Source organism: Capricornis sumatraensis, chromosome X, assembly GCF_032405125.1.
Source record: "Capricornis sumatraensis isolate serow.1 chromosome X, serow.2, whole genome shotgun sequence".
NCBI classification, from domain to species: Eukaryota; Metazoa; Chordata; class Mammalia; order Artiodactyla; family Bovidae; genus Capricornis; species Capricornis sumatraensis.
The window spans coordinates 112,288,531-112,313,780 of NC_091092.1; the positions used below are offsets into that span (position 1 = coordinate 112,288,531).

At 38.2% G+C, this 25,250-nt stretch overlaps 1 protein-coding gene across 1 annotated transcript in view; it reads left to right on the plus strand.

Moving 5' to 3' along the window:
- Positions 1 to 25,250, plus strand: part of DMD (dystrophin) — a 1,795,368-nt gene that overhangs the window by 1,397,301 nt on the left and 372,817 nt on the right. The window contains exons 52-54 of the mRNA XM_068961890.1: positions 136 to 292; positions 18,576 to 18,696; positions 19,307 to 19,575. Coding sequence (XP_068817991.1) covers positions 136 to 292; positions 18,576 to 18,696; positions 19,307 to 19,575 — 547 coding nt within the window. The remainder of the gene's footprint in view (positions 1 to 135; positions 293 to 18,575; positions 18,697 to 19,306; positions 19,576 to 25,250) is intronic.

Genomic DNA, 25,250 nt, shown 5'->3' on the forward strand with positions numbered 1-25,250 from the left:
TTGAGGGCTGCTATATAATTCACAGTACATTTACACACTATGGAACTAACCAACCAAGGTACCTTAATGGGATTGTTAGAACCATCATTTATCTTTCAAGATATTCTCATACAGTTTGCTCCTGTTGTTTTCCAGGTCCCATTTGGAAGCCAGTTCTGACCAGTGGAAGCGTCTGCACCTTTCTCTTCAGGAACTTCTGGTGTGGCTACAGCTGAAAGACGATGAGTTGAGCCGTCAGGCACCTATTGGAGGCGATTTCCCAGCAGTTCAGAAGCAGAATGATATACACAGGGTAGGACATTTTTAAGCATAGTGCTTTGCATATAGTAAGCATTCAATTACTATTTTCAAATTAGTTTTGACTGAGATTAGTTTGAAAAAAGAAAAGAAATCAAGTTTAATAGAAATCATTTTTACTTCTCTAGTCCAAAGGTCAATTAGAAATAATCCAAGCTATTATATTTTAAATGTCAAAAGCATCTGCATTAATAATATCATTTATGATTTGCCCATGTCTGTACCAAAAAAAAAAAAAAAAAAGATTTGCCTATGTCTTTTGGTGATACTGTAAAGTGTTATTTTGGAAAATATTAAACATATTCTAGAGCAGACATAATTCTGTAATAAACCCCTGTGTACCCATAAAAATCAGCAATTATCAATTCATGGCCAATCTTACTTTACGTTGTCCTTGATTATTTTGAAGCAAATCTCAGATACAGATCATTTAATTTATGAATATTTGATAAAGTATCTCTAAAAGATAAGAATTTGCTCTTTAAAGGTAACCACATTGTTACTGTAACACTTTTTAAATCGCAGTAATTTTATCATGACAAATACTAAGGCAGTATTCAAATTTCTACTTCTCATATACATGGCTTAAATGTTTTAAAGGTTTGGGGAGGGGGTTCAGTTTTTGGTTTAAACAAGCATTGAAATAAGTTCCACACATTGTGTTTGGCTAATTTGTCTTTGAAATCCCTTTTTTTTTTTTTTCACTTTGAAGCAATTACAGATTCACAGTTAAGTTCCAGAAATAGTGCAGAGAGTTTCCCTTTGCATTTCACCCTGTTTCCTCTAATGGTAACATCTTACATAGCTATAGAATAATAATTATTGTTATTTTAACATGGAATCAATATAAAAATTTACAGTTACAATGGCTACAACACAGCTCAGTTCAGACTAGCCACATTTCAAATGCTCAGATATGGCTAGTAGCTGCTCTACTGAATGGTGTAGTTCTACACATTGGATTATATTCACGCTTGACTTTTCTTGGTAAGACTGCTTCATAGATAGCGATGTATTCACCCATCACCAGGAGGTACATAGTGCTTCGTTTTCTCTTGTGTGTGTGACTTTGGCAGCTATTAGTGATCAATGGCTATGGTTTGCAATGTAATAGTTGCATATGTCTATCATTTCTTCTACATCTATTAACAGGAGTTATTGTTTAGTCACTAAGTCCTGTCCAACTCTTTTGCAACCCAATGGACTGAGGCCTACCAGGCTCCTCTGTCCAGGGAATTTCCCATGTAAGAATACTGGAGTGAGTTGCCATTTCCTTCTCTGGGGATCTTCCTGACTCAGGGATCGAATCAACATCTCCTGCTTGGCAGATGGATTCTTTATCACTGAGCCACCAGCCCATTAGCTGGAGTACTTCCCTGAAGAGAAAATGGATACTCATCCACTATTTGGGCACCCAGGTTCATCTAGGGTAGGTGGGGTAAATGTTTCTACTTTCTCAATCTTCAGAATAACAACTTGCTCACTAGCATTCTCCAACAAAGATCAATTGTTTCGTTTCTTTCTTTGTTTTTCATTATATTTTTGTCTCCACTAAGCTCTGAGTGAGGAAGGCAGAGTCTTGGCTGTGCTGAACCTCCAAGACCCTAGTCCCTAGCAAAGTGTCTGGCATACAGTAGATACTAATAGGAGCATTTGAAATGAGAATAAAAGGTGCACGGACAGAAGGGAATAGAAAAACAAGTAAATAACTGCTGCTGCTGCTAAGTTGCTTCAGTCGTGTCCAACTCTGTGCGACTTCATAGACGGCAGCCCACCAGGCTCCCCCGTCCCTGGGATTCTCCAGGCAAGAATACTGGAGTGGGTTGCCATTTCCTTCTCCAATGCATGAAAGTGAAAAGTGAAAGAGAAGTCGCTCAGTCGTGTCCGACTCTTAGCAACCCCATGGACTGCAGCCCACCAGGCTCCTCCATCCGTGGGATTTTCCAGGCAAGAGTACTGGAGTGGGGTGCCATCAAGCAATAAAAACTTGATAGAATGGTGCCACTTTTGTATGTTCAGCACTTAAAGGAAAGATCTCTATGAAGACACAGCCAAAAGTCATGTCTTGAAAAAAGGTCAAGGGTTTATATTACTCCAGAAAAGAAGGTATAGAAGATTACAGAAAGGGAAGCGAACACGAGAGAAGATCCAGGAGTTGATAAATAATTGCCAAGAAAACTGCCAGTTTCTCCTTTAGCCATTTCCTTCCATATAATTCAGAATATTAAGGCAGTTTTGTGGGAAAAGAGAATGCCAACCCACTCCAGTATTCTTGCTTGGAAAATCCCATGGACAGAGGAGCCTGGCAGGATACAGTCCATAGGGTCACAAACATTCAGACATGCCTTAGCGACTAAACAATAAATGATAGAATATCTATATTTTTAAATGTTCTAAACACTTGAATATATAGTTAAAACACTCTGGTATATATGTGGAGAGGGTTCACTGAGAAGGATGGGCATTTTAAGTAGAATTCATTATATGATATAGTGAGATGAGACAGAATTTGTACGAAAGGTATCATTTTATTCTAGTTCCAGAAATCAAAGGTGATGAATCCTTGGACAGGTGCACTAGGATTCAGGAGACTGGGATTCTGGCCGCCTCCTCCATAGGTGAGATGGTGATTGCTCCTTTGATTTTCAGCTTGAAGATGAGGAATTTGATCCACTTACTTTTTTCACAGTTCCTTCTAGCCTACCTTTTGTCATAAATGCAGCCTCACTCTCCCTGATTATTATAAAATGTTAGTCCTTATCATTCTCAGTCTTCTTCCTGAATAATCTGATGATCAATGATATGCTTTAGGGAGATGTATGTAGAGTCCTGGTTAGCAACAACCATACTGAAGTGAATTAATCCCCACTTGGTTAGTATGCTTATTCAGATACCCATCTGCTTCCTCTCTGTGGTGTATCAGGACTTCCAGCTTATTGATAACTCTTGGTTCTGTATGTTAGTTCCACTGATCTTCTCTTTGTCTCCCTCCAAGTCCAACTTAGATTGAGTCATCAAGCATTTAAATATTGATAACTCTTTCAAGATTGCACTCATCTCACATGCTAGTAAAGTAATGCTCAAAATTCTCCAAGCCAGGCTTCAGCAATACATGAACCGTGACCTTCCTGATGTTCAAGCTGGTTTTAGAAAAGGCAGAGGAACCAGAGATCAAATTGCCAACATCCGCTGGATCATGGAAAAAGCAAGAGAGTTCCAGAAAAACATCAATTTCTGCTTTATTGACTATGCCAAAGCCTTTGACTGTGTGGATCACAATAAACTGTGGAAAATTCTGAAAGAGATGGGAATACCAGACCACCTGACCTGCCTCTTGAGAAATCTGTATGCAGGTCAGGAAGCAACAGTTAGAACTGGACATGGACCAACAGACTGGTTCCAAACAGGAAAAGGAGTGTGTCAAGGCTGTATATTGTCACCCTACTTATTTAACTTCTATGCAGAGTACATCATGAGAAACCCTGGGCTGGAAGAAGCACAAGCTGGAATCAAGATTGCTGGGAGAAATATCAATAATCTCAGATATGCAGATGACACCACCCTTATGGCAGAAAGTGAAGAGGAGCTAAAAAGCCTCTTGATGAAAGTGGAAGTGGAGAGTGAAAAAGTTGGCTTAAAGCTCAGCATTCAGAAAACGAAGATCATGGCATCTGTTCCCATCACTTCGTGGGAAATAGGTGGGGAAACAGTAGAAACAGTGTCAGACTTTATTTTTTTGGGCTCCAAAAATCACTGCAGATGGTGACTGCAGCCATGAAATTAAAAGACACTTACTCCTTGGAAGAAAAGTTATGACCAACCTAGATAGTGTATTCAAAAGCAGAGACATTACTTTGCCGACTAAGGTCCATCTAGTCAAGGCTATGGTTTTTCCTGTGGTCATGTATGGATGTGAGAGTTGGACTGTGAAGAAGGCTGAGCGCCGAAGAATTGATGCTTTTGAACTGTGGTGTTGGAGAAGACTCTTGAGAGTCCCTTGGACTGCAAGGAGATCCAACCAGTCCATTCTGAAGGAGATCAACCCTGGGATTTCTTTGGAAGGAATGATGCTAAAGCTGAAGCTCCAGTACTTTGGCCACCTCATGTGAAGAGTTGACTCATTGGAAAAGACTCTGATGCTGGGAGGGATTGGGGGCAGGAGGAGAAGGGGACGACCCAGGATGAGATGGCTGGATGGCATCATGGACTCGATGGACGTGAGTCTGAGTGAACTCCAGGAGACGGTGATGGACAGGGAGGCCTGGCGTGCTGCGATTCATGGGGTCACAAAGAGTCGGACACGACTGAGCGACTGAACTGAACTGAACTCTTTCAAGACCCTAAATTCCTTCATTATCTTCTTGTTGCTGTCATCTACAAAACCCTATGTCTTGGAGAATCTAGCTAACTAGTTTCTCCTATCCAAACAACAGCAGAGCAGACTGATGCATAGTACTTTTTCAGGATCACCAACCTCCAGCCTTTCAACACTAACACATTACTGGATCAGTTTACTTCTCTTGACCCTGTCTACTGTGTCATCGTTACCATTTCTAGAGACCTTTTCTCCTCACTTTTCTGTATCTGTTCTTACCACCCTACAATGCAGTCAACATTTTCAGTCTGTGTAATCTATGTGAAAATAAAAATTGAATTATGTCAGTCCTCATTTTAATACTCCCCAGTGGCTTTTCAATGCCATTGGAAAATGACCGCAAATCCTCAGCAGGCTCCCCAAGCCCCCCAAGGTTGGTCTGCTTTCTGTTTCCGTACTGCTCTTCCTCTTGCTCTCTTAATGCTAGCTATAACACCTGCTTCTGTTCTTTTCCCAGTTCTCTGTTCCTCTCAGGTGGGGCTTTGAATCTACTGATCCTGAAACCCTTTCTACCCAAACCTACCCCCTCATAATTTCCTAATTATGAGAAATAGGAAATTCTAATATCTTAGAATCCTTTACATCTTAGCTCAGACATCAAGCAAGCTTTTTCCCAATGCTCACATTTGTCTAGATCTCCCTTTATGTCTTCATAACACCATACTTTTCTTTCTATGATGTAACATGACTTGTCATCATGCATATGTGTGACTTTTTGATTAATGTCAACCGCGTTCACTAAACCTTGTGCTCCAAGAAGCTTTCTTTTCGGAAGAGGGTTGTCATTTTTATCCCTAGCACCTTCTAAAGTGTCTAGCACATGATAGACACTGAATAGATAAAGGAACCAAGGAATTAAGGAAAGAAGATAAAGAGGCAGGAAGGGAAGAGAACAGCCAATGAACTAATCTCGTCTTCATTCTCTGTCCTCCCGAGATCCAGGGCAGGGAGATAAAGAATCAAGAGTGATGTTCCTTCCTCACTTGCAGGATTTTTGTTTACTCCCAAGTAAGCATCTTTTCATAGTGTGTAAAGCTACTTTGATGCCCACTGGTTTTCCTCGGGTTCTGGTCCAATGTTTTCATGAAATTCTCTTTGTATCCTTAAGAAAAATCCATGTCATAAAGCACTCCCTCAAAGAACATCATCACTCCTAAGTGTTGATGAGAAAACAATTTAGCACCTTGTTTCCTCTCACTTAAGCAGTAGCCCTTTTCTGGTTCTTGTGGAATTGCTATCTAGTTTGTGATGCTCTCACTGCCTGGGGACAAAAAGAACAAAGGAAAAATCCTTGAAACCGGGTCTCTCTATCAGAGCTTCTGCACCCAGTTAGGAGGAGGTAAAGGGAATGCAGTCATTACAAAATTCTGTCAAGATCTGGTCTTGAACTGATTTTGTTTTGTAGCCTTTTTAGAAAATGTTGTGCTCTTGAAGGGTTTCTCGCTCCAAATACTGTTTATATAAAATGTTTGAGTATCAAGAAGTTTCACTTCTTTTTTTTTTAAGATAGCTCACTTCTTATTGTAAACTTGCTCGCCATATATTTGGTGTGTCACTTTTTAAAAAAACATCACCTGCTATCTATTAGAAATTATTAATGCTGTTTCTCTTTTATGGGAATACAAATCCCATTAAAATGGCAAAAGATAAATAGTAATTGAAAATATTCCACTTTTTTCTATAGATCAGAATACTTATAAAGAGGTAATTTATCTTTTCTTAGTAAATCATTGCAGATTAATGATGAAATTTATAGCAAAATATCATATGTCTGCAGTCCATGGGGTCACAAAGAATTGGACACAACTGAGCAACTGAACTGAACTGTACTCTTTACTTAAAGCAAAAATACATAGTCAATCTCAATGACACTGATTGAAGAGTATACGGTTTTCCTATCGGTAAAAGTCTAAGAGAGTCCACGCAGATATTTGGGAACTGCGGTCTCACTCCCCAGACCAGGTTTTTACACCCTTGGGAGTGGATCTGTGTTCCCCAAACCAGCTGGGCAGCATAACAACTGCAACTGGATAACTCTGAAGACTAATTAATAAAATAATGCTCCATATGCAGTGAAGTGTTATAAATAATTAAAGCTCAAATGTGCCCTAGCAAATATAAACTGACCAGTTTTTATATCTTTTGCATATATTATCCTGGCTTTTACGGTTCCTCATTACTTGCCTCACTAGACTGACGCGTTTTCAATTAGTGTGTATTATTCTGGTCCAGATATATTTTTAAAACTGACTTCCTTTGTTTTACTTGAGCAGTCACTAAAGTGATATTTATTACTTGTCTACTTCTGTGATTAACCTAGAGAGAGTTTTAAAGGAGCGAATCATAGTGGGAGATTTCTAAGGAGAACTGCAATAAAACCATGAGCTTAGTTAATGCTCTTCATCCCACCCCAAATTGAAATGGAAATTAGGCCTTGATTATAAGAACACTGTAGGTAATAACGTTTTGTTTGCATTTTTACTAATGAAATTGTTTGTCATTCGGTTTTCATCTTTCAACTTAAAAACCTCTCTAATTCCTTCCCTAGAGACCATAAGGACACCTCCAAAGCTTCCTGAGATTTTCTAGTTAAGATTGAGATAGAAGTAATCAATACATACATTATGAAAACAGGGGACAGAAAGCCAGTATTGCATGGATGCTGTTGACAAGTGAAAAGTCTTGAGTAAAGTAGTGAACTTGTTCATTTGTCAGCTCATATATTATGCGCATTCAATCTCCTCGGAAGTCACCACAAAGTGAGGGAGAGGTTGAGTAATTCAATAAAATTATCCTGAGATCACATTGTAGGTTATACATTTATTTAAGCAATTCTGTTGTCAATACCAGCCTGCTTCCTTTGGGTGCATTTTAGTCTGTGTGTTAGCTCTATGAGTTCCCTGTCTTGTCTTTTCACAGACATAGAAAATGTCTTTAGATGCCATTCATGGACATTAAGATTCAAGTCAGCTTTGTGTTACCAAATAAATCCATTGTTCCCTGTCACCTCTGAAAAACAACAACAAAAAAGGTTGTGATACAGTGAGTCATTCTAGCCTCTTGGGATTTCTAAACAAGTTTTGATCCCCTACCGAAGTTCACTGTTAGTTATCTAGCCTAAGATGTCTGCTTGACTAGGCTGGAGGAAATAACATCTTTTTGATCTGTTCATCATCACTAATGGAGTAAAAGCTGCTTTTGTATAAGTTTGGTATTTTATGCAGTCATATTTAGGAATGCTGAATAGAAAAGATTTTCAATTATTTTTAGAACTACATTTCTAGCCATTTGAAGAAGTCTTCTGAAAACTAGCTTTATCATCAGAACTTAAGAACAGAGTCATCTAGGATTTGCTACTTTTGTTTAATGACTATAAAAAGATAAACTATGAATAGTTTACACATTGACTTCTCTACCACAGTCCTCTTTATAACCATGTCAAAATATTTTGATATTTTGACAAATACTCGTAAAATAATATTCGTGTAGTACTTTGCCTTTACCAAGAATTTTTACACACTTTCATTTAATCACAGATAAGTCCCTGATCTTTTTATGTGTTCTTCCATTTCCCTCAAAAAAATTATTTTAGGAAAAATTCTACCATAACTCAGACTCCTAGAATTTATTGAGTCTTTCAATAATTATTGAGCACCTACTCTGTGCTGGAGGCTGAAAGTGCAATAGTGAACAAAATGAGACTCTGCCTCCACAGACATTCAAACTTTAATGAGGGAAACACATAGTAAGCCAATACATTAATATATAAAATGATGTCAGGGGAATTCCCTGGTGATCCAGTGATTAGGACTCAGCCCTCTCACTGCTGGGGCTCGATCTCTGGCCAAGGAGCTAAGATCTTGCAAGCCACACAGTAGAGCCAAAAAAAAAAAAAAAAATTAAACAAAAATAAAATCGTATCAGATCAGTTTTATGAAAATAAAATTTAAAAATAAGGCTAGAGAAAGACTGAGAGGTAGTGGCCTACCTAAAGAGACTATTAGTTGAGCTAAGGGTTCTGTGTGTGAGAGAGCCAAGCAAAGACCTTGAGTGAAGGATATTCTAGGCCAAAGGAGCAACAAGTGCAAATGTGAAGGTATAAGAACAGATTTGGTGTATTCAAGGAATAGCAGGATGGGCTAGTGGGAGGTTATAGAGAGAAGCAAAGACCAGATAATGAATGGCCTTTTCAGCCCTAGTTGGGAGGTGGATTTTATTTTGTGTATATTGAGCCATTACTGGAAGACTACAGGCAGGAATGATGTGATCTGATTAATGTGTTCAGAAATGGATACTGGCTGCTGTGTGGGGAAATGATGGTAGGAGGAGCAAAAGAGAAAGCAGGGAGAAAGATTAGGAGGGTGTTGAAGTCATTTAGGAAGGAGATAATGATCACTTGGACTGGAATGGAAATGATAGATATGATGAAAAATTATATGACCCAAGATACAGTTTGAAAGTAGAGCTGATAGAACTTAAGATAGATGGGATGTGGAATGTGAGAGAAGGCAGAGTCAAGGATGACTCTGAAGTCTCTGGTTTCAACAAATGGGGAAATGATGATGCCATTTATGGAAATTGGAAAGACTTCAAAATGATCATGGATGAGGGGAGAGTGTGTATGTGAAGTTCCATTTCTGGATCATGTTGATAGACAGAAACAAATTGTGTGATTCAGAAATTAGTCACCACTCACACTTGACAATCTCAAATTTTGGCTAAGCCTCTTGAGAAGGGATATTAATTAATTTTTCACAGGGTTTTCTGATAATCCATTTATCTGCACTATTGCTTCAGAAAGAATGTCCAAAATTTAGGGTTTAGGCTCACCAACCTAATACCTAATTCTTTAAATGACCCTGGGAGCAGACTGAATTTTCAGCAGTGATTTTTCAAGGTTGACTGGGAGTTTAACAGCATTATCATCTGTGGAAGTGACTTCCCCAGTGGTTGTTGGAAGCAGCTCAGCCTTAGGATTGAGAGTCAGACAACTGTGCAAGATGCTACGTGGGCACTAAACTATTCTTCCTCAGTATCAGAGATCTGCAAGCAGGCTAGAGTCTCGGCTAGCCCGTGCCCTTAATCTCAGAGAAGACAACTTTGTGCTTAAAAGACTTCTAAAAAGTAAATCTCAACAGGAGCTGGTTAAACACTTTGCCCCACAGGATGCTCAAAAAAATTTTTTTTTCGTCGACTAAAATTAGATATTTTAAAAAATTATTTCAGACTTAAAATGTGTCCATTTATTTTTCAAATTGCTTCAAATTGACTTAAATGTCACTTATAAATTGGTATTTTTGTTCAGGTTGTTAACTATCTGAAACAATGCTTAAATTTACCAGAAACAATGGCTACATGTATCTGATACTATAATCCCTTAGGTTCAATTTTCTGCAGAAGTAGAGTGAAAATAAGATAAACTTTTTTATCTGGTTTAAAGATGATATGTAGTCAAACTCAGAAGCCAAGAGGAGGGTGGTTTCCAGGGCCTGGAGAGAGGGGAAAATGTGGAGTTCTTCATCAGGTAGAAGCTTTCAGGTATGCAAAATGAGTAAGTTTGAGAGATCTACTGTGCGCCCTAATGCCTATACGTAATACTCTTGAATCGTGCACTTCAGACTTTGTGAAGGAGTATCTCTTGTTACATGTTTCTACCATGATAAAAATATAAAGGTGACTATGAGCTTTCCTTGATAGCTCATCTGTCCCATTTTCATAACTTCTCTAACACAAAGTATCGTGAATGAGTATTAAGTGAATCCTTTGTCTTTCTAGGGGTTTGGGCTCTGTTGCCACTTCTGGCAAATCTCCTTCTTCCAAAAATCCCTATGAATTTGTCTTACATTCTTAGAAGCAGAATCTCTGCTACTTCAGTGAACCACATTTGGATCTTGCCTTCTTGCATGATCTTCATTTCAGATTAATTGGACAATGATTGCCCCTAAATCAGTGTTTAGTAGTTACAATATTTCTAATGTGCTCGAGACTCAATAAATTGGGTGGCTCTTAAAAATGAGAAAGGTCATTACGGTAACAGAATGTATTCAGCAACGTTCTTGTCAGGAGTAAAACCAACATAGGCATACAGATAAGGTAAAAATAATGTGGAAACGAACAACATGATATGACAAAACTAAGATACTAATCAATCTGTGAGTATGACGGTGTTGCTGTACTTGTCCTGTGCCCACTCAGTAACCATTTGTTGAAGAAGCAGCACCGTTGGATCACTTATGCTTTTTAAGTCTGTAGGTCCTCTCATCTAGCCAACGCAGGCTAGAGGAAAAGCCCCAGCCAGCCATTCAAATAATGGAACTTGCAAATGGGTGGACGTCGGTATCTCCTTTAGAGAAGAAATCACCTGGATTAAGAAGGCAGGGCTAATAGGGCCTCCTTTTAAGGAAAATCCACCTAGTAACTCACAGGTTACTCTCAACTTTACAGCTGGAAACTAAGAGTGGACCCAGAAACGGATCTCTCAGTTTTTCCCAATTGACAGCATTATTTTTTTTCTCTCCTAATTCATAAAACGAGGCTTTCACTCTCACATCGTCTGCATCTAAATCCAACTGGCCTCCATATAACACACTTGTTTTTTCTACCTGAGTGTTCCATTATGTATTCAACTGTATTTATTGAGTATCTATTAGGTGCCAAGCTGTTTCTCTAATCTTAATATCAGGAACAATGCCTCAGGGAGACCATCTCAAAGTGCCGCCACTTAACAGGCCTGGGACCAATGAATGATCTATACATGTTGACTATGGAATATTAGAAATGGATGTTAGAACTTAGGTAAGATACTTAGCAAACCTCTACATGTTACAAATGAGAACGGGAAGGCTTGGGAAGATTTTGTGACCTTTTTGAGATCATGCAACCAAGTTTGGGCCCAGCCCAGACTTCAGCTTATGTCCTGCTACCCAGGACAGTGAACTTGTCACCACTTTAGCCTGCCTCTCAGGATGGATCTGTGAAGTTTTGCTAACAAATGTGGAAATAACATGTAGTCATTCCTTCAGATTGCCAGTCCAAATGACACCAATACAGATGGCACTTCAGTGGGAATATAGATAAAATTCAGCTCCGGGGAAACTGTACAGTGTACCTGGTTGAAAGAGATTTGTTTTGAAATGCAAGAGCTTTTACTTAAATCCTTAGTAATAGGCCCCCTGGCTTTATAAGTGACAGCAACATAGCTTTTCTCTCTGTAATGCCTGTACCTGTGCCCACATTCTCATCCTATATCGCTCTTCTCTGATTTCTATCAGGCAAATCAGTATCTCACCCTTCACTGCCCCTCACCCCGACATGGTTCTAAGCTACTCCTATTTATGTATTATTAAGTTGTTTGGTCATATTCACCCTAATTTTTTCCCCACAAATAGGACAGGCAGAAAAAAAAAAAAAAGAATCAGTGACTTGGTTCTTTTCTCTCACTTCCAGGTTTTTTATTTCTGATTTGCTTCACAGTCATTAGGATTTTCCACCTTTGTGGCTTTCAAATATTCTGTAATTCAAGGAACTTTTATTTTTTTGTTCTGACTTTCAGCCTGGCTTAAGATGAATAATCAACAGCTTGGTTCTTCTCTATTACTTTCAGGTTTTTTTAACTTTTTCATTTGCCTCACTGTAATTAGGATTTTCCACTTCTGTGTCTTCCACACTTTTTGTAATTTAGGAAACTGGTTTTCTTGTTATTAGTCACTTTCAGACTGGCTTAAGAATTTCAAAATTTGGATCCTAAGTGACTAATGAACAGATGGCTTTAGGTAAAAGCCTAACTTATCTGTACTTTGCTTCACAATGGTAAAGCATTAATTAAATAAAAATATGCTTTTATACAAACATACTTACTCAACCAAACTATTGACTCCTTAAGGACAAAGATCAGGTCTCTATTTCTGCCCTACCTTATATGTAATAGATTCAAAATAAATATTTGTGAATGAATGAATCAATCAGCAAGCAGTCAAGTCGCCCAGTTGGTTAGTATTTATGAGGTATAAATACTATCCATCAGATGATTTAACCTTTGCAATAAAATGGATGTACCTTGGGACTTGCTGCTACTGTAATTTTGTAGCACAATTCCTATCAGTTTATTTTCTGAACTTCAAGAAGCTAAAGGAAAAATATCAATTTAGTAGGCCTTTTTCTCATTTGTGAGACAGAAGATTATTTTCTTTTCACAAAGTTACTTGAAATGTTTTGTAGTTGCTTCCAGTTCTTCCACATCACTATTTCAGACCCTTGGGCCTGGCTCTCTCAAAAAGAGAAGAAAGGAGGTATGGGGAAAATGGAGGGTTTTAAAGAAAATAGTTTCATATGTTCAAAAGATTCAGGAAGTAAATACCATATCAGTTGAATATTGACGTCTAAATAATGTAAAGATACATTTTGTGTGTGTAAGGGAGAAGGGCTTTATGTCTGGTAGCTTTTTCATATCAGCAAATGAATGAACCAGCATACCTGATTTAAAATATTAATTATAATCCATAAGACAAAATCAGTACTGTATATAAGTATGTATTTTCCCCAGTGTCATTCAAATCTACTTTATTTTTTTGTGAAACAACACACTATCGAAGAGTTAAGGCTCTTGGTATTGAACGTTGTTGTTGTTTTAAAATGGCTCCATTTTCCTTACTTTTCAAATGAAGTTAACTGTTATAACATGGAGTCTGGGGTAAATTGATCAGATATTGAAAAATCTATTTTTCATCATTTTAATGCAATATCTTCATGAGGATTTTTTTTTTTTTGCTGTTGTTGTCTTGTTATTATTTTTCTACCTAAGCTTATCTCTTTTAAACTCCATGCTATAAGAATCAATGATGTCCATTGCCTAGAACAGTGTCTGGTACATAGTAGGTGCTCAAAATGTGTTACATGAATAAATGGAAGAGCACCTTTCATATAACCATGTTTAATATGACATTGCTCTTTATAGTTTTTTTTCCTCTCCCTTTTTTTCTGGAGTTTTCACACTTTTATGTGTGTGTGGAGTCTAAATCTTAAATTCTCAAGTTTCAGTCACTTAACTGTTCTATCTTCCATCTACTTTCTTTTCTTAATTTCTGGCACCAATGTGAAAATCATGGTGCTTATGTGTTTGTAATGACAGAACTTCCTTTGTCATTTCTTTAGATTTATTTTAATCCTTAGTGACTCATATTTAGAAATAAACTGTGCAGCTGTGGTGGAGCTAAGCTGTTGCCAACAACTCAAGGGGCAAACAAGTGTTCTCTCACAATGGATGGGTGGTCCTTAGCCTTGAATTATTTGCTGTTCAGTTTTTTAATTTTATTTTGAAGTATAATTGCTTTACAATGTGGTGTTAGTTTCTGCTGTATGATGAAGTGAATCGGTTATATGTATATACATATCCCCTTCCTCTTGAGCCTCCCTCCCACCCTACCCTCCAATTCCACTCTTCCAGGTCATCACAGGGCTGTTCAGTTTTAACAATGGAATCGCATCATCAAACAGTGTCTTGAGCTTTTTCAGTTTAGTGGGACCATTAAAATCTGTTTCCTTATTTGACAGACCCTGCCCCAACAATTATTTCCACTTTGCCCTGAGGTCTTTAATATATCTCTCTCTACTGTGGTGACCAACTATCCTGATTTGCCTGATGCTGTCCTGGTTTCAGCATCAAAGGTTCCTGGTCCTTAGTTCCTGGCAGACCAGGATGGTTGATTATCCAACTTTCCGTCTGTGTTCAAACCACCACTATCCTAAAAAGAATGTATCTCTCTCTACCTTGTGATCATCTCTGTCCTGTCATCTTCTCCCTCTCAGGAAAAAAAAAAAAAAAGTAGGCAAATAGTTGTCATTTGAAATACCTTCTCCTTCTTCTCTCACTTGCTCCTCAGCTGAACTATTTCCAAAGCTCCTGCCTCCACTGAAATTGTTCTCACCAAGTCTCATGAACAGTTTTCAGTGCTGATCTTGCTTTACTTCTTTGTCATGATTGGACACTCTTGGTCACTTTATTCCTCTCAATCTCTTCACTGTCTTGAACAGCTTTACAGTCCTTCTTTCCCCCAATCTTTATGCCTATCCAATCCTTTTCAGCTTTCCATAGGATCCAATTTCTCTGTCTGCTCACTAAATTTTTATGTATGTTCTCCAGAATTTTCTTTTCAGTTCACTCCACTGAGTAATCTCATCCCCTGATGTAATTTTATTGCTTGCCTATAAGCATAATCCTAGACCCTTAGTGTATATTAACTTAGTGAGAGAATGACTCTTATATCTCATTTCTTCTCTCTAAACGTGGCATTTGAAACTTGTTTCCTGCTGGAATGAATGTTATATCTCCAAGCTGAGGGTATCACGTCCCCTTACTCTGTTGCCCAACAGACCCCCCTCATAGGAGTATTGGAGTTTTCATATTCATCTTTATTAATTTTTATCCTGAATGTGCACATAAGGTGTTCTAGACCAGAGGCTGATTTCCTTTAATAAACTTCCAGTAAATATCATCACTACCTTCTACCCTTTGTTCAAGCCTTACCCCTAAGGAGACATAGTGAGATCTGATGAAAATTTTCCTGTGTGAGTGACTGACCCAGGAAAAAATGATTTTTCTCTGCTTATAAAGGAGAAGGAGGCAGTCGTCCCCTTCTCCCTCTGAAAGGGTCTCCTTGGAAACCTAATGGCTCTGAGTCCTAATTCCAGCTTCTCTGGGAGCCAGGTAGCCCCGTGCATCTCAGAGTCTACAACCTAGAAAGGTCTCCAAAGTCTGGGCTTTATCTTTTTGAAATGTAAATGCCCACAGAGATAGCCATTCCAGTCTTTCTGACACATTGCAGCTTAACCTAGAGAACTACTCTGGGCTATAACCAACTGGCCCTCTTGGATCGGTAAAATTAATCAGACAAATGATTACAGATCTAATTCTCATGGTATGGGAAGGTGTTCATGTGGCTAGAACTTTTTATAGGTGTACTGAGAAATCCAGGAGAGTTTATTTCCTCATGTTTAGTTTAAGTGCACCCAGCATTCCCTCCTCTACCCAACCTAGAAACTAGGAGTTCACCCTTGCTCTTTTTCCTCTTCTTTAGCATCAATTTGGTCACCAAATTCCCACATCTCTACTCTCTTAAACATTTCCCTACTATGTTTGTTTGTTTTCTTCCTGATACCATTTCCCTGGATCAGATCCTCATAAGCTTTCAGTGAATTCTTTCAATTGCCTCCTATCTTCTCTGACTCCATTTCTGTCCTTCTCAAAGATGTACTCTGTACTAATGTCCAAAGAATTGATTTGAAATGCATATCTGCCCATGCCACTTCCTGCTTAAATCCCTTCAAAGGCTCCTGATTACCTACAAGACAACATCTAGACTTTGTATATGGTCGGAGGTTGAGGTTCAAACCCTGACTTAAAGGTCTAATTAGTTTGAGTTGAGAACAGTGCCCTGGTTCATCTGTGGACATGTCTTCTTCTTGTACAAATGCTCACCTACTTGAGAGAACTGCACTGGCACACTGAGTTACCCTCTGTCTTCATACATGCATTTTCGTCTTCTTTCCTCTTCCTCCAACCTACTTCTCCCTTGCTGACTCATGTTCCTGCTTTAGAATTCTTCTTGAATACTATCTTCTCCAGGAAGCCTTTCCCAATTTCCTTTCCCATATTGTGCAAGCCTATAGCACTTTCCACATTGTGCTGGAATTATTTATGTAATCAAATCTTCCACTATTTACTATAAGTTCCTACCTAGGAAGGGCTGTTTTGCATTCAAGTCTGTATTTCTAGTCTCCAGTATAACCACTGACACATAGCAGTTCAATAAAGGGAGATACTATTATTTTTATCATTGGTAATGTCAGTATAACCTTCCTATTGTCCAGTCCAACTGGAGAGACAAAGTAAAGTAATAATTATCTTGAATTTGGAAAAATTAGATATTTGATAAAAATGCAGGAATACAAGAACTATATACACATATGCACACAAAAACATGTCTGTGTGCACATTCACAAACAGATTACAAATGAGATATCAGAGTGTGTGCACATTCACAAACAGATTACAAATGAGATATCAGAGTGTGTGCACATTCACGAACAGATTACAAATGAGATATCAGTGTGTGCACATTCACAAACAGATTACAAATGAGATATCAGAGTGTGTGCACATTCACAAACAGATTACAAATGAGATATCAGAGTGTGTGCACATTCACAAACAGATTACAAATGAGATATCAGAGTGTGTGCACATTCACAAACAGATTACAAATGAGATATCAGAGTGTGTGCACATTCACAAACAGATTACAAATGAAATATCAGAGAGAAAATTTACATGTAAGCAGGACAAATAACCCACCCACTCGGTATGATTTCAAGGGTGCAAGAATATCCAACTCTACAGAAGTTGCATCCCTATCTACAGGCTGAATCCTACTATTCCACTTATAAAATTTCATTACTTTGGCTCAAAAACCTTGCCTCTCTCTGCTCAACTGTAAATAACATTGAAAGATAGATCCTTTTGCCAAGTATCAGACTCAGGATTTCTTTAAATGGCAAACACCATTAGGCTTTTCTTTATAAATGTGTCACACAGTGTACTTGTAGAGCACTCTTAAAACATGATATACCTGAAATTTAAAGGAGACATTGCTAAGTTTTCTCTCAGAAGCAAAACAGGGTTTAAATTCAATAGGCAACCTTTCTAAAAATAAGGTAGAATTGAAACAAGATATGAATAATTAAGTTCTAGATCAGAATGACTTGGAGAAGGAAATGGCACCCCACTCCAGCGTTCTTGCCTGGAAAATCCCATGGACGGAGGAGCCTGGTAGGCTACAGTCCCAGGGATCACGAAGAGTTGGACATGACTGAAGCAACTTAGCAGGAGCAGCAGCAGCAGATCAGGATGACTATTATTACTGTTGTTTTGACACTGATCTTTTAGCATTTATGTGATATTTAATATTTTCATTAACAACTTCCCTTCTGAGATTGCGGAATATGGGTCAATAGCTATCTTCAATGGTTTCAGAGTATCTGAATTTATCCTAGCCTCACAGGATGTCTCACAACAGTTAGCACTTGGTTAGGTATGAATTTTAGTGTTTTCGTTGTTTCTAGTGTATTTGTTTTCTCCCTTCTTTTGGTTCAGAAACTTCTTGAAGGCAGAAAATGTGCATTTTTGTTGTCTTTTAATACCCTGTATCAAAGAAGATTAAGTTAGAGACTTAAATTGATAGCTGATTTAGATGACCTCAAGACATCTATTCTAGGCTCACTCTTTTAGAGAAGCTTGTTCCTACAAATATACCTCCAGTGTACCTCAAAACATTTCTCCCATGTTCAAAGAAGTCACAGTAGAAAATGTAATGGGTATTTCTCAAAAGTGTTGAGGTTTCACTTAGTCTACTATTAATACATCTGTATGTTCATTGTCAGACATTTGGACAGAATTAGCTGATGTTTATGAATTAGGATTGGTTGTATACTTCAGTACAACCTAAGTTTTTTCCAAGTGGCCTTTTAGGTTTCCCATTATAATCTGTATATCTATTCTTTTGGGTATGCGTAAGTTTCATTAGCCCTGCTAGAGTTTTGCAATATATGTCTTAGAACTTTGGCTCCAGGTTTCAAGCTTGGCAGTCAAGTTACTTAAATAAATCACTCATATCTTAAAGGATGTTGACGTATCTTGAAAGCTCCACTATGCTCTCCACAATACACAGTGTTTTCCTGCTTAACAGAAAGATCCATTGAGCCTTCTTTATCATTTTATGGCTATCAATTTATAAATAAAGGAGATAGAAATTGACCTGGGAATTTCATAACCAAGTTCTGAGCACCCAGGATTAATTTGGAGAAGAATGCCACAAACCAAATCAGCATTTCTTTTCATCTCATTTCACAGGCCTTCAAGAGGGAATTGAAAACGAAAGAACCTGTAATCATGAGTACTCTTGAGACTGTACGAATATTTCTGACAGAGCAGCCTTTGGAAGGACTAGAGAAACTCTACCAGGAGCCCAGAGGTAATTGAATGTGGAACTGTAATAACATATTGATAGAAGAATCAGTGGTGACAGAGCATCCCATCCATTCTGGCTGCCAAGGTCTGGATAGGTCTCATATTTTCTGGGTTAAATAGAATCGATTCAAATTAAACCTTGATGCTGAAAAAGAAAAGGGACTCATAAAGCACCATGCATAAATCTGTTTGCACATTCATAAATAAACATTAAAAGAGATTAGCGATCACTTATTGAAACATTTAGTAAACAACAAACAAAAGAGATTATCTGTGAGGAAGTTTATTGTCACAAAGACTATAAGCTAATTTTCAATTTAAGAGCCTTCTTTCCTGTAGTAAATTCGAGCTGGTGGTGTGCATCCTAACATCTTGCTACTCAGTAGCATAGATGAATCTTGGATTATCTGATTGATATAAAGTAGAACAGATTCACTCAGGAAGACACGACTTCAGATGTGCTAAACTCCAAAGTAGAAAAGAACTATTAATCAGAAGGTTGCCCTGTTGTGAAACTTTTCTCTTTCTTTTTGCCAGTATGACCTTTTCAGCAGTTTTTTTTTTTAAACACAAAAACGAATGTGGCCTAAAACCTTGTCATTTTGCCAATTTAGAGCTGCCGCCTGAGGAGAAAGCCCAGAATGTCACACGACTCCTACGAAAGCAGGCTGAGGAGGTCAACACAGAGTGGGAAAAATTGAACCTGCACTCGGCTGACTGGCAGAGAAAAATAGACGAGGCCCTCGAAAGACTCCAAGAACTGCAGGAGGCCACAGACGAGCTGGACCTCAAACTGCGCCAAGCTGAGGTGATCAAGGGATCATGGCAGCCCGTGGGCGATCTTCTCATTGACTCCCTCCAGGATCACCTTGAGAAAGTCAAGGTACGGTCTACTGCTTGACCTCAGCACCGTTTGAGAGATTTAAAGGAGGTTCTAATCTGCACTCTGGTGCAATATTTTCTGCTCAAAAAGTTAAAAATGGGGCCCTTATGTATTTGAATGCTTTCACAAATTCAAAGTCTTCTGGCACATGGTTGGGGGGGGCGGGGGGGGGTGGCCCGGAGAATTCAAACAAACTTTTTGGCCAACCCAATATTTTCTCAATGAGAAGATAGTGATCTAATCATCTGTCTGTCTTCAGTAATAGAAAATGAAATATTAAGTTACAGGGGGAAGACATCTTTTGGATTTTGCTATGAGGAAATTCTAGTGTACTAAAGTGGTCTGAATTACACATGGGTGTCTGAGTGCATGTGCGTGTGTGTGTGTATGTGTGTATTTTTGGTTCTTAGTATCAGAGAAGGGAAAAATACAATATTTAGTCAGTAGCCAGGAGTCTAGGTTTTGGCCTTTTTGCTAACTGAATTATATGACTTGAGTGAGTTATGGTACTGTGAACTAAGACCATTAATTCTGCCCTTCCATTAAAAGGCATTGTATAGAATACAATTTTTGCATTGTATTAGTCCACTGCACGGATTAGGAAATATCACTCTATATTTGGAATAATGTCCATGAGACCAAAGTTACATTCCCATATGGCACAAAGATGATAAATACATTTACAGAGAAAGAATATACATATTTAAGAGTATCATTTTGAAAAGTAGCAACTTGAAACATATTTGGTCTGTTTATCTAGTGTCAAGACCAACACATCCCCCCAGGTTCAAATGCAGAAGAAGTGAAATCCTCACCTGAACTTGGCACATTTGGCAGCCCCCTCATTCTGGAAGGTCTCTTCTCCTGGGCTTTCATGGCACTGCTTCCTCCACATCCTTCTTCATCCTTTATTTTCCTCAGTTCTGAAACTCTCCCCACCCTTCAGGTGTTGATACGCTCAAATTTCTAATCTGAGCTCAGTTCTCTTTTTATTCTATAAAAACCTTAGCTCATGTGCTAAGTCACTTTCAGTCATGTCCGACTCTTTGTAACCCTATGGACTGTAGCCCGCCAGGCTCCTCTCCCCATGGGACTCTCCAGAGAAGAATACTGGAGTGGGTTGCCATTTCCTCCTCCAGGTCAGTTCTCTTCTTTTTGGGTAAATGCTCCCAGTTTGAAATGGAGTGAATGGTGACAGATCTGAATTTCTAGTCTGAATCTCTTTTCTGGTCTGCTAACCCATATGCCATTCCCTGGAGGAGGAAATGGCAACCCACTCCAGTATTCTTGCCTGGAGAATCTCATGGACAGAGGAGCCTGGTGGGCCACAGTCCATGGGGTTGCAAAGAGTCGGACATGACTGAGCGACTGACCACAACCCATATGCCATTAGAATCCAAAGGCAACCATTCTGAAAGCAAATCCATTTGTTCTCCTGTTGGCCCAGTCCCCTTTTGACCTAGCTTTTCTTCTGTTTCCTATTTCAGTTAATGGATCATAAGCCAACAAGTTGCTCAGGCTAAAAACTTGAGGTCTATCCTTGAATCCTTCTGTGTTTTCATTGACTTCACTGATTGCTCATTTTGCCTCAGAATATCTCCTTTATGTTTTCTCTCCTCTTTTTACCCAGTGTCCCCTTCTAGTCCCAGCATCTGTTAATTCAGATAGTTATATTATACATCCTTAAACCCCATTCCCCATTAGCATTCATGGCATATCACAGACACTACAGTTTAAATATTTGCTTAGTGAGTGAATGAATAAACAGTTTCTTTACTGATATTTCTGTTATCCATTCTCTTCCAATTCTAATCCAAACACTCTCCAGGAGACTGCCTGCCTGATGAAGAAGTCCAGCAAATGCCAAAGGCAGGTGACCCTGTTTCTTCCTAGCCCTAGCATAGAAACCTGACTGTTGCTTCTGTCCTCTCTAGGCCATTAAGGACACTCTGACCATATCCCCCTTTCCCCATCTCTTTTCATAACTCTCTACCTTTGCAAATGCTCTCCACTCTGCCTGGTCAGCCCAACTTATCTGCCTGGTGAACTTTCACTCGGCTCAACTCCAATGGCTCCAACCCCATCTTTCACCCCCACCTCCCATCAAGCAGAAGAAACTGCTCTTAATTCAGTGCTTCTATAGATCACCACACATGCTTAAATTGTTGCACTTAAACTTCACGTACATTGCGGCCTTTTTGTTCTCCCATAGAAAGTAAGCGTCCTCAGAAAAAGGATCCTGCTGTACATCTGTGAATTCACAGTTCCTGGTAAACTGCCAGTAGCATATAAGAAGTCTAATGTAGCTTCTTTTATTCCTTCACCCAACAGTTGTTTATGAGCTTCTGTGAAATGCACTATGTATGTGTTCAGTTCAGTTCAGTCGCTCACTTGTGTCTGACTCTTTGCGACCCCATGAATTGCAGCACGCCAGGCCTCCCTGTCCATCACCAACTCCCGGAGTTCACTCAAACTCATGTCCATCGAGTCGGTGATGCCATCCAGCCATCTCATCCTCTGTCGTCCTCTTCTCCTCCTGCCCCTAATCCCTCCCAGCATCAGGGTCTTTCCCAATGAGTCAACTCTTCGCAAAGTGTTATAAATGGAACAGGCTTGGTCTTTGTCCTTATGAAGCCTACAGTCTAATGTGGAATTGAAAAGCTCTTCATTAAAATAGTAGGTGAAGATATCAAGGGAGATTAAAAATTTGACTTTATAATTCCCAAAATATCTTCCCTAACATTCTATGACCCCAGGTCTAACTTTTAAAGCAATGGTTAACAATTCTGTGTACATAAAAATTAAAATAATGTTTTGAAATACATTACCTATTTAGCATTAAAAATATTCTTTTTATCCCAAAATATAGGAACTAAATTCTTTTTTTAATTAACTTATTTATTTTACTTTACAATATTGTATTGGTTTTGCCATACATTGACTTGAATCCGCCATGAGTGTACATGTGTTCCCCATCCTGAACCCCCCTCCCACCTCCCTAGGAACTAAATTCTTAAAAATTTCCCCCCAAATGGCAAATTAACTTAAAAGAATGTCCCAAAGGAAGTAAATTAGTTCATAAATCAAGTGGCTAACTATATAGGCTTTTGAGCAGACTTAAAGGATTCATTTTGAGTCATACGGGTCACACAGGAGCATTAGTAAGATAATGAATATAGATGGAGAATGGATACATCATGACTTAATAACAAAACCTAACTAAAAATAGAATAGCTCATATATCAACTGGCCCGGACCCAACCCTATTTGTGGTTTTCCTTTCAATTCCCCTCTCTCGTCTGTTCTTGATCCTAAGACTAACTTTATTTCCCATACCCTGATTGGTAAGCCTCCTCACTCCCATCCCAGTAATAACAAAACATGTATACACTGAATGCTGCTTTAAAAAGAGCTTGTATGTAACAACACTTCTTTCTCAGACACCAATACACTAAAGTTACAGTACCTGGTCATAATATGCATTTACTGGTCATAACAGATGGGATTATCTTGGTTTCTAAACCAGTATTCCATAAATATTTTATGCCTATCTTAAAATTATAGATGATATGAATTTATATATATTTATTTCCCTTCAGAAGTTGCTCTTCATTTCACTGTGGAAATAAACATCAGGTTTTTTCTGTTGCATCTCAACAATACCAGCTTTGAAACTTTGGTGGTGGTAGTTTATCAGGAGTAAATTTTATTAACTAAAACTTAGTTTGAAAAGCAGCAGAAGAGTACTTAATACCATGCTTCCTATTTTTCTACTCAGCAATTTAAGCCCTTAAATTTAAGCCCTCAGAAGCTCCATGCTGTAGGGAATGTAGAGCGGATAGCTAGGCTGGTAGCCAGAACATTTTATGTATCCATCTCAGTTTGTTTTCATCACCCTTAGTGACTCTCTCATAATATCCGCCTCCATTCAGCTCTCATTTGTTAAAGAAGTTGTTATTCAAGTCACTATGGAATGTGTGTTTTTGTGGGATTTAGCATTACATCATTTCATTAGCAAATGTGATTTTAGAATTTGGAGAATGGATAAAACAACAACTAAGTCTTAGAACCCTATGGACGTGGCATTATTACTAGTCATCATCTTTAGGACAGTGTATATACAATAAGAGAAAGGAACATAATGTTAATATTGACTATTTAGCTCACTAAGAGAATCTCAGCCTTCCAAATATAGCTGCCATAGAAATAACCACTAGAATAAAATTTAAATTTTAAATGACTCTTTATTTTTAAAATTCATGATTCGTACTGCTTATCAAATATTTTAAGGACAGAATCATGATTTCCCATTTTACTGGAAATAACACCAATGCTTATGTGACTATGCAAATATTCTTACATTCTCTGTAGTCATGGGGAATGAGAATAACTCCTTGAATCGCTAGGTGTGCTACATATACCTATAAGTGGAAAACATTCAGGTTTTAATAGAGTAGAACAACTTTGGAATCTAAAGTCTACTTATGACATCTTTGTTCTTAAGAATAATTCCTGTGTGAAAAACTTTGTGCAAGTTGTTTTTCCATGTTGTCTCTTTGTTTTAACCTACCATGGTTTCATGACACTGACTGGTACGTCATTCTTGAGCCAGAAACGTTTCATTGCCGTTAGTTTGCCAATTGACTTGAAACAGTTTTTCACACACTATAGTTAGACTCTCCCAGGCTGCCTTCTTGGAATATGCAGATTTCTCATACCCTTGTAGTTATGTATTTTACGTGTTGTTGTTGGGTTTTTTTTTTTTCAGACTTTCAACTTATATTTCTTATTATGAACATTCAAGTACAGGGATTCTGTGAAATTTTCCTTGAAGTTCTTACAATGAAATATTTTAGTTGGACCATTTTGTAATTATAATTGAGAATAATGTAATTATGAACATAGTAGAACAGAGATAACGATGAGGCCACTATGCCATCCTGACTTATTTCAATTTTCAACATTCCCATCTAAAAATTTAAGAAGAAAACTGGTTAAGTGCTCTCTTCAGGCTACCTGTGGCATGGTTTATCTGAGAAATTTGTCAGAGAAATGCTATCTCAGAACTTGACACTGAGAAAACCAAGTATGTTTCCTCCTGGTAGGTAATGTGAAATGTGATGTAACACATTAGAATTTCATCTTCACTTTAGAAGCAAGATTTCAGCCATGCTCATGTAACTCTCTCCTCCCTTATTGCTTTTTTCATTTTAACCCTGATATTTTATTATTCATCAATTTCACTGTATTTGTCATTTATCTGAGCCAACTTTAAATCCTTTCTTATATATGAGTTTTATAGAGAAAGTTTATAATCCTTTGTTACAGAGATAGGAGATGCATGGCCAGGCAGGACCAAACTGGTTCACAATATGTAAGCTCTCCCCACTCTGAATAAAGGAATGATATTTCCATAATGAATAAGATGTACTACCCGTAGTATGAAAAGGAAAGCTTACTAATATTTTGTTAATTGCTCTTAACAATTGTCAATTGCTATGGGCTATAAGTAACAGAGCAGTTCTCTGTGGAGGCCTTTGTTGTTGCTTTTATGTGAGCGCTACACATATTAATGTAAGCTGTTGGAGAAGAAAACACAGAAATGATATAATCCTTTATAAATCTGGGTTAAATATGGAACTAATGCCTGTCATATGGAGTAACCAGGGTTTTAT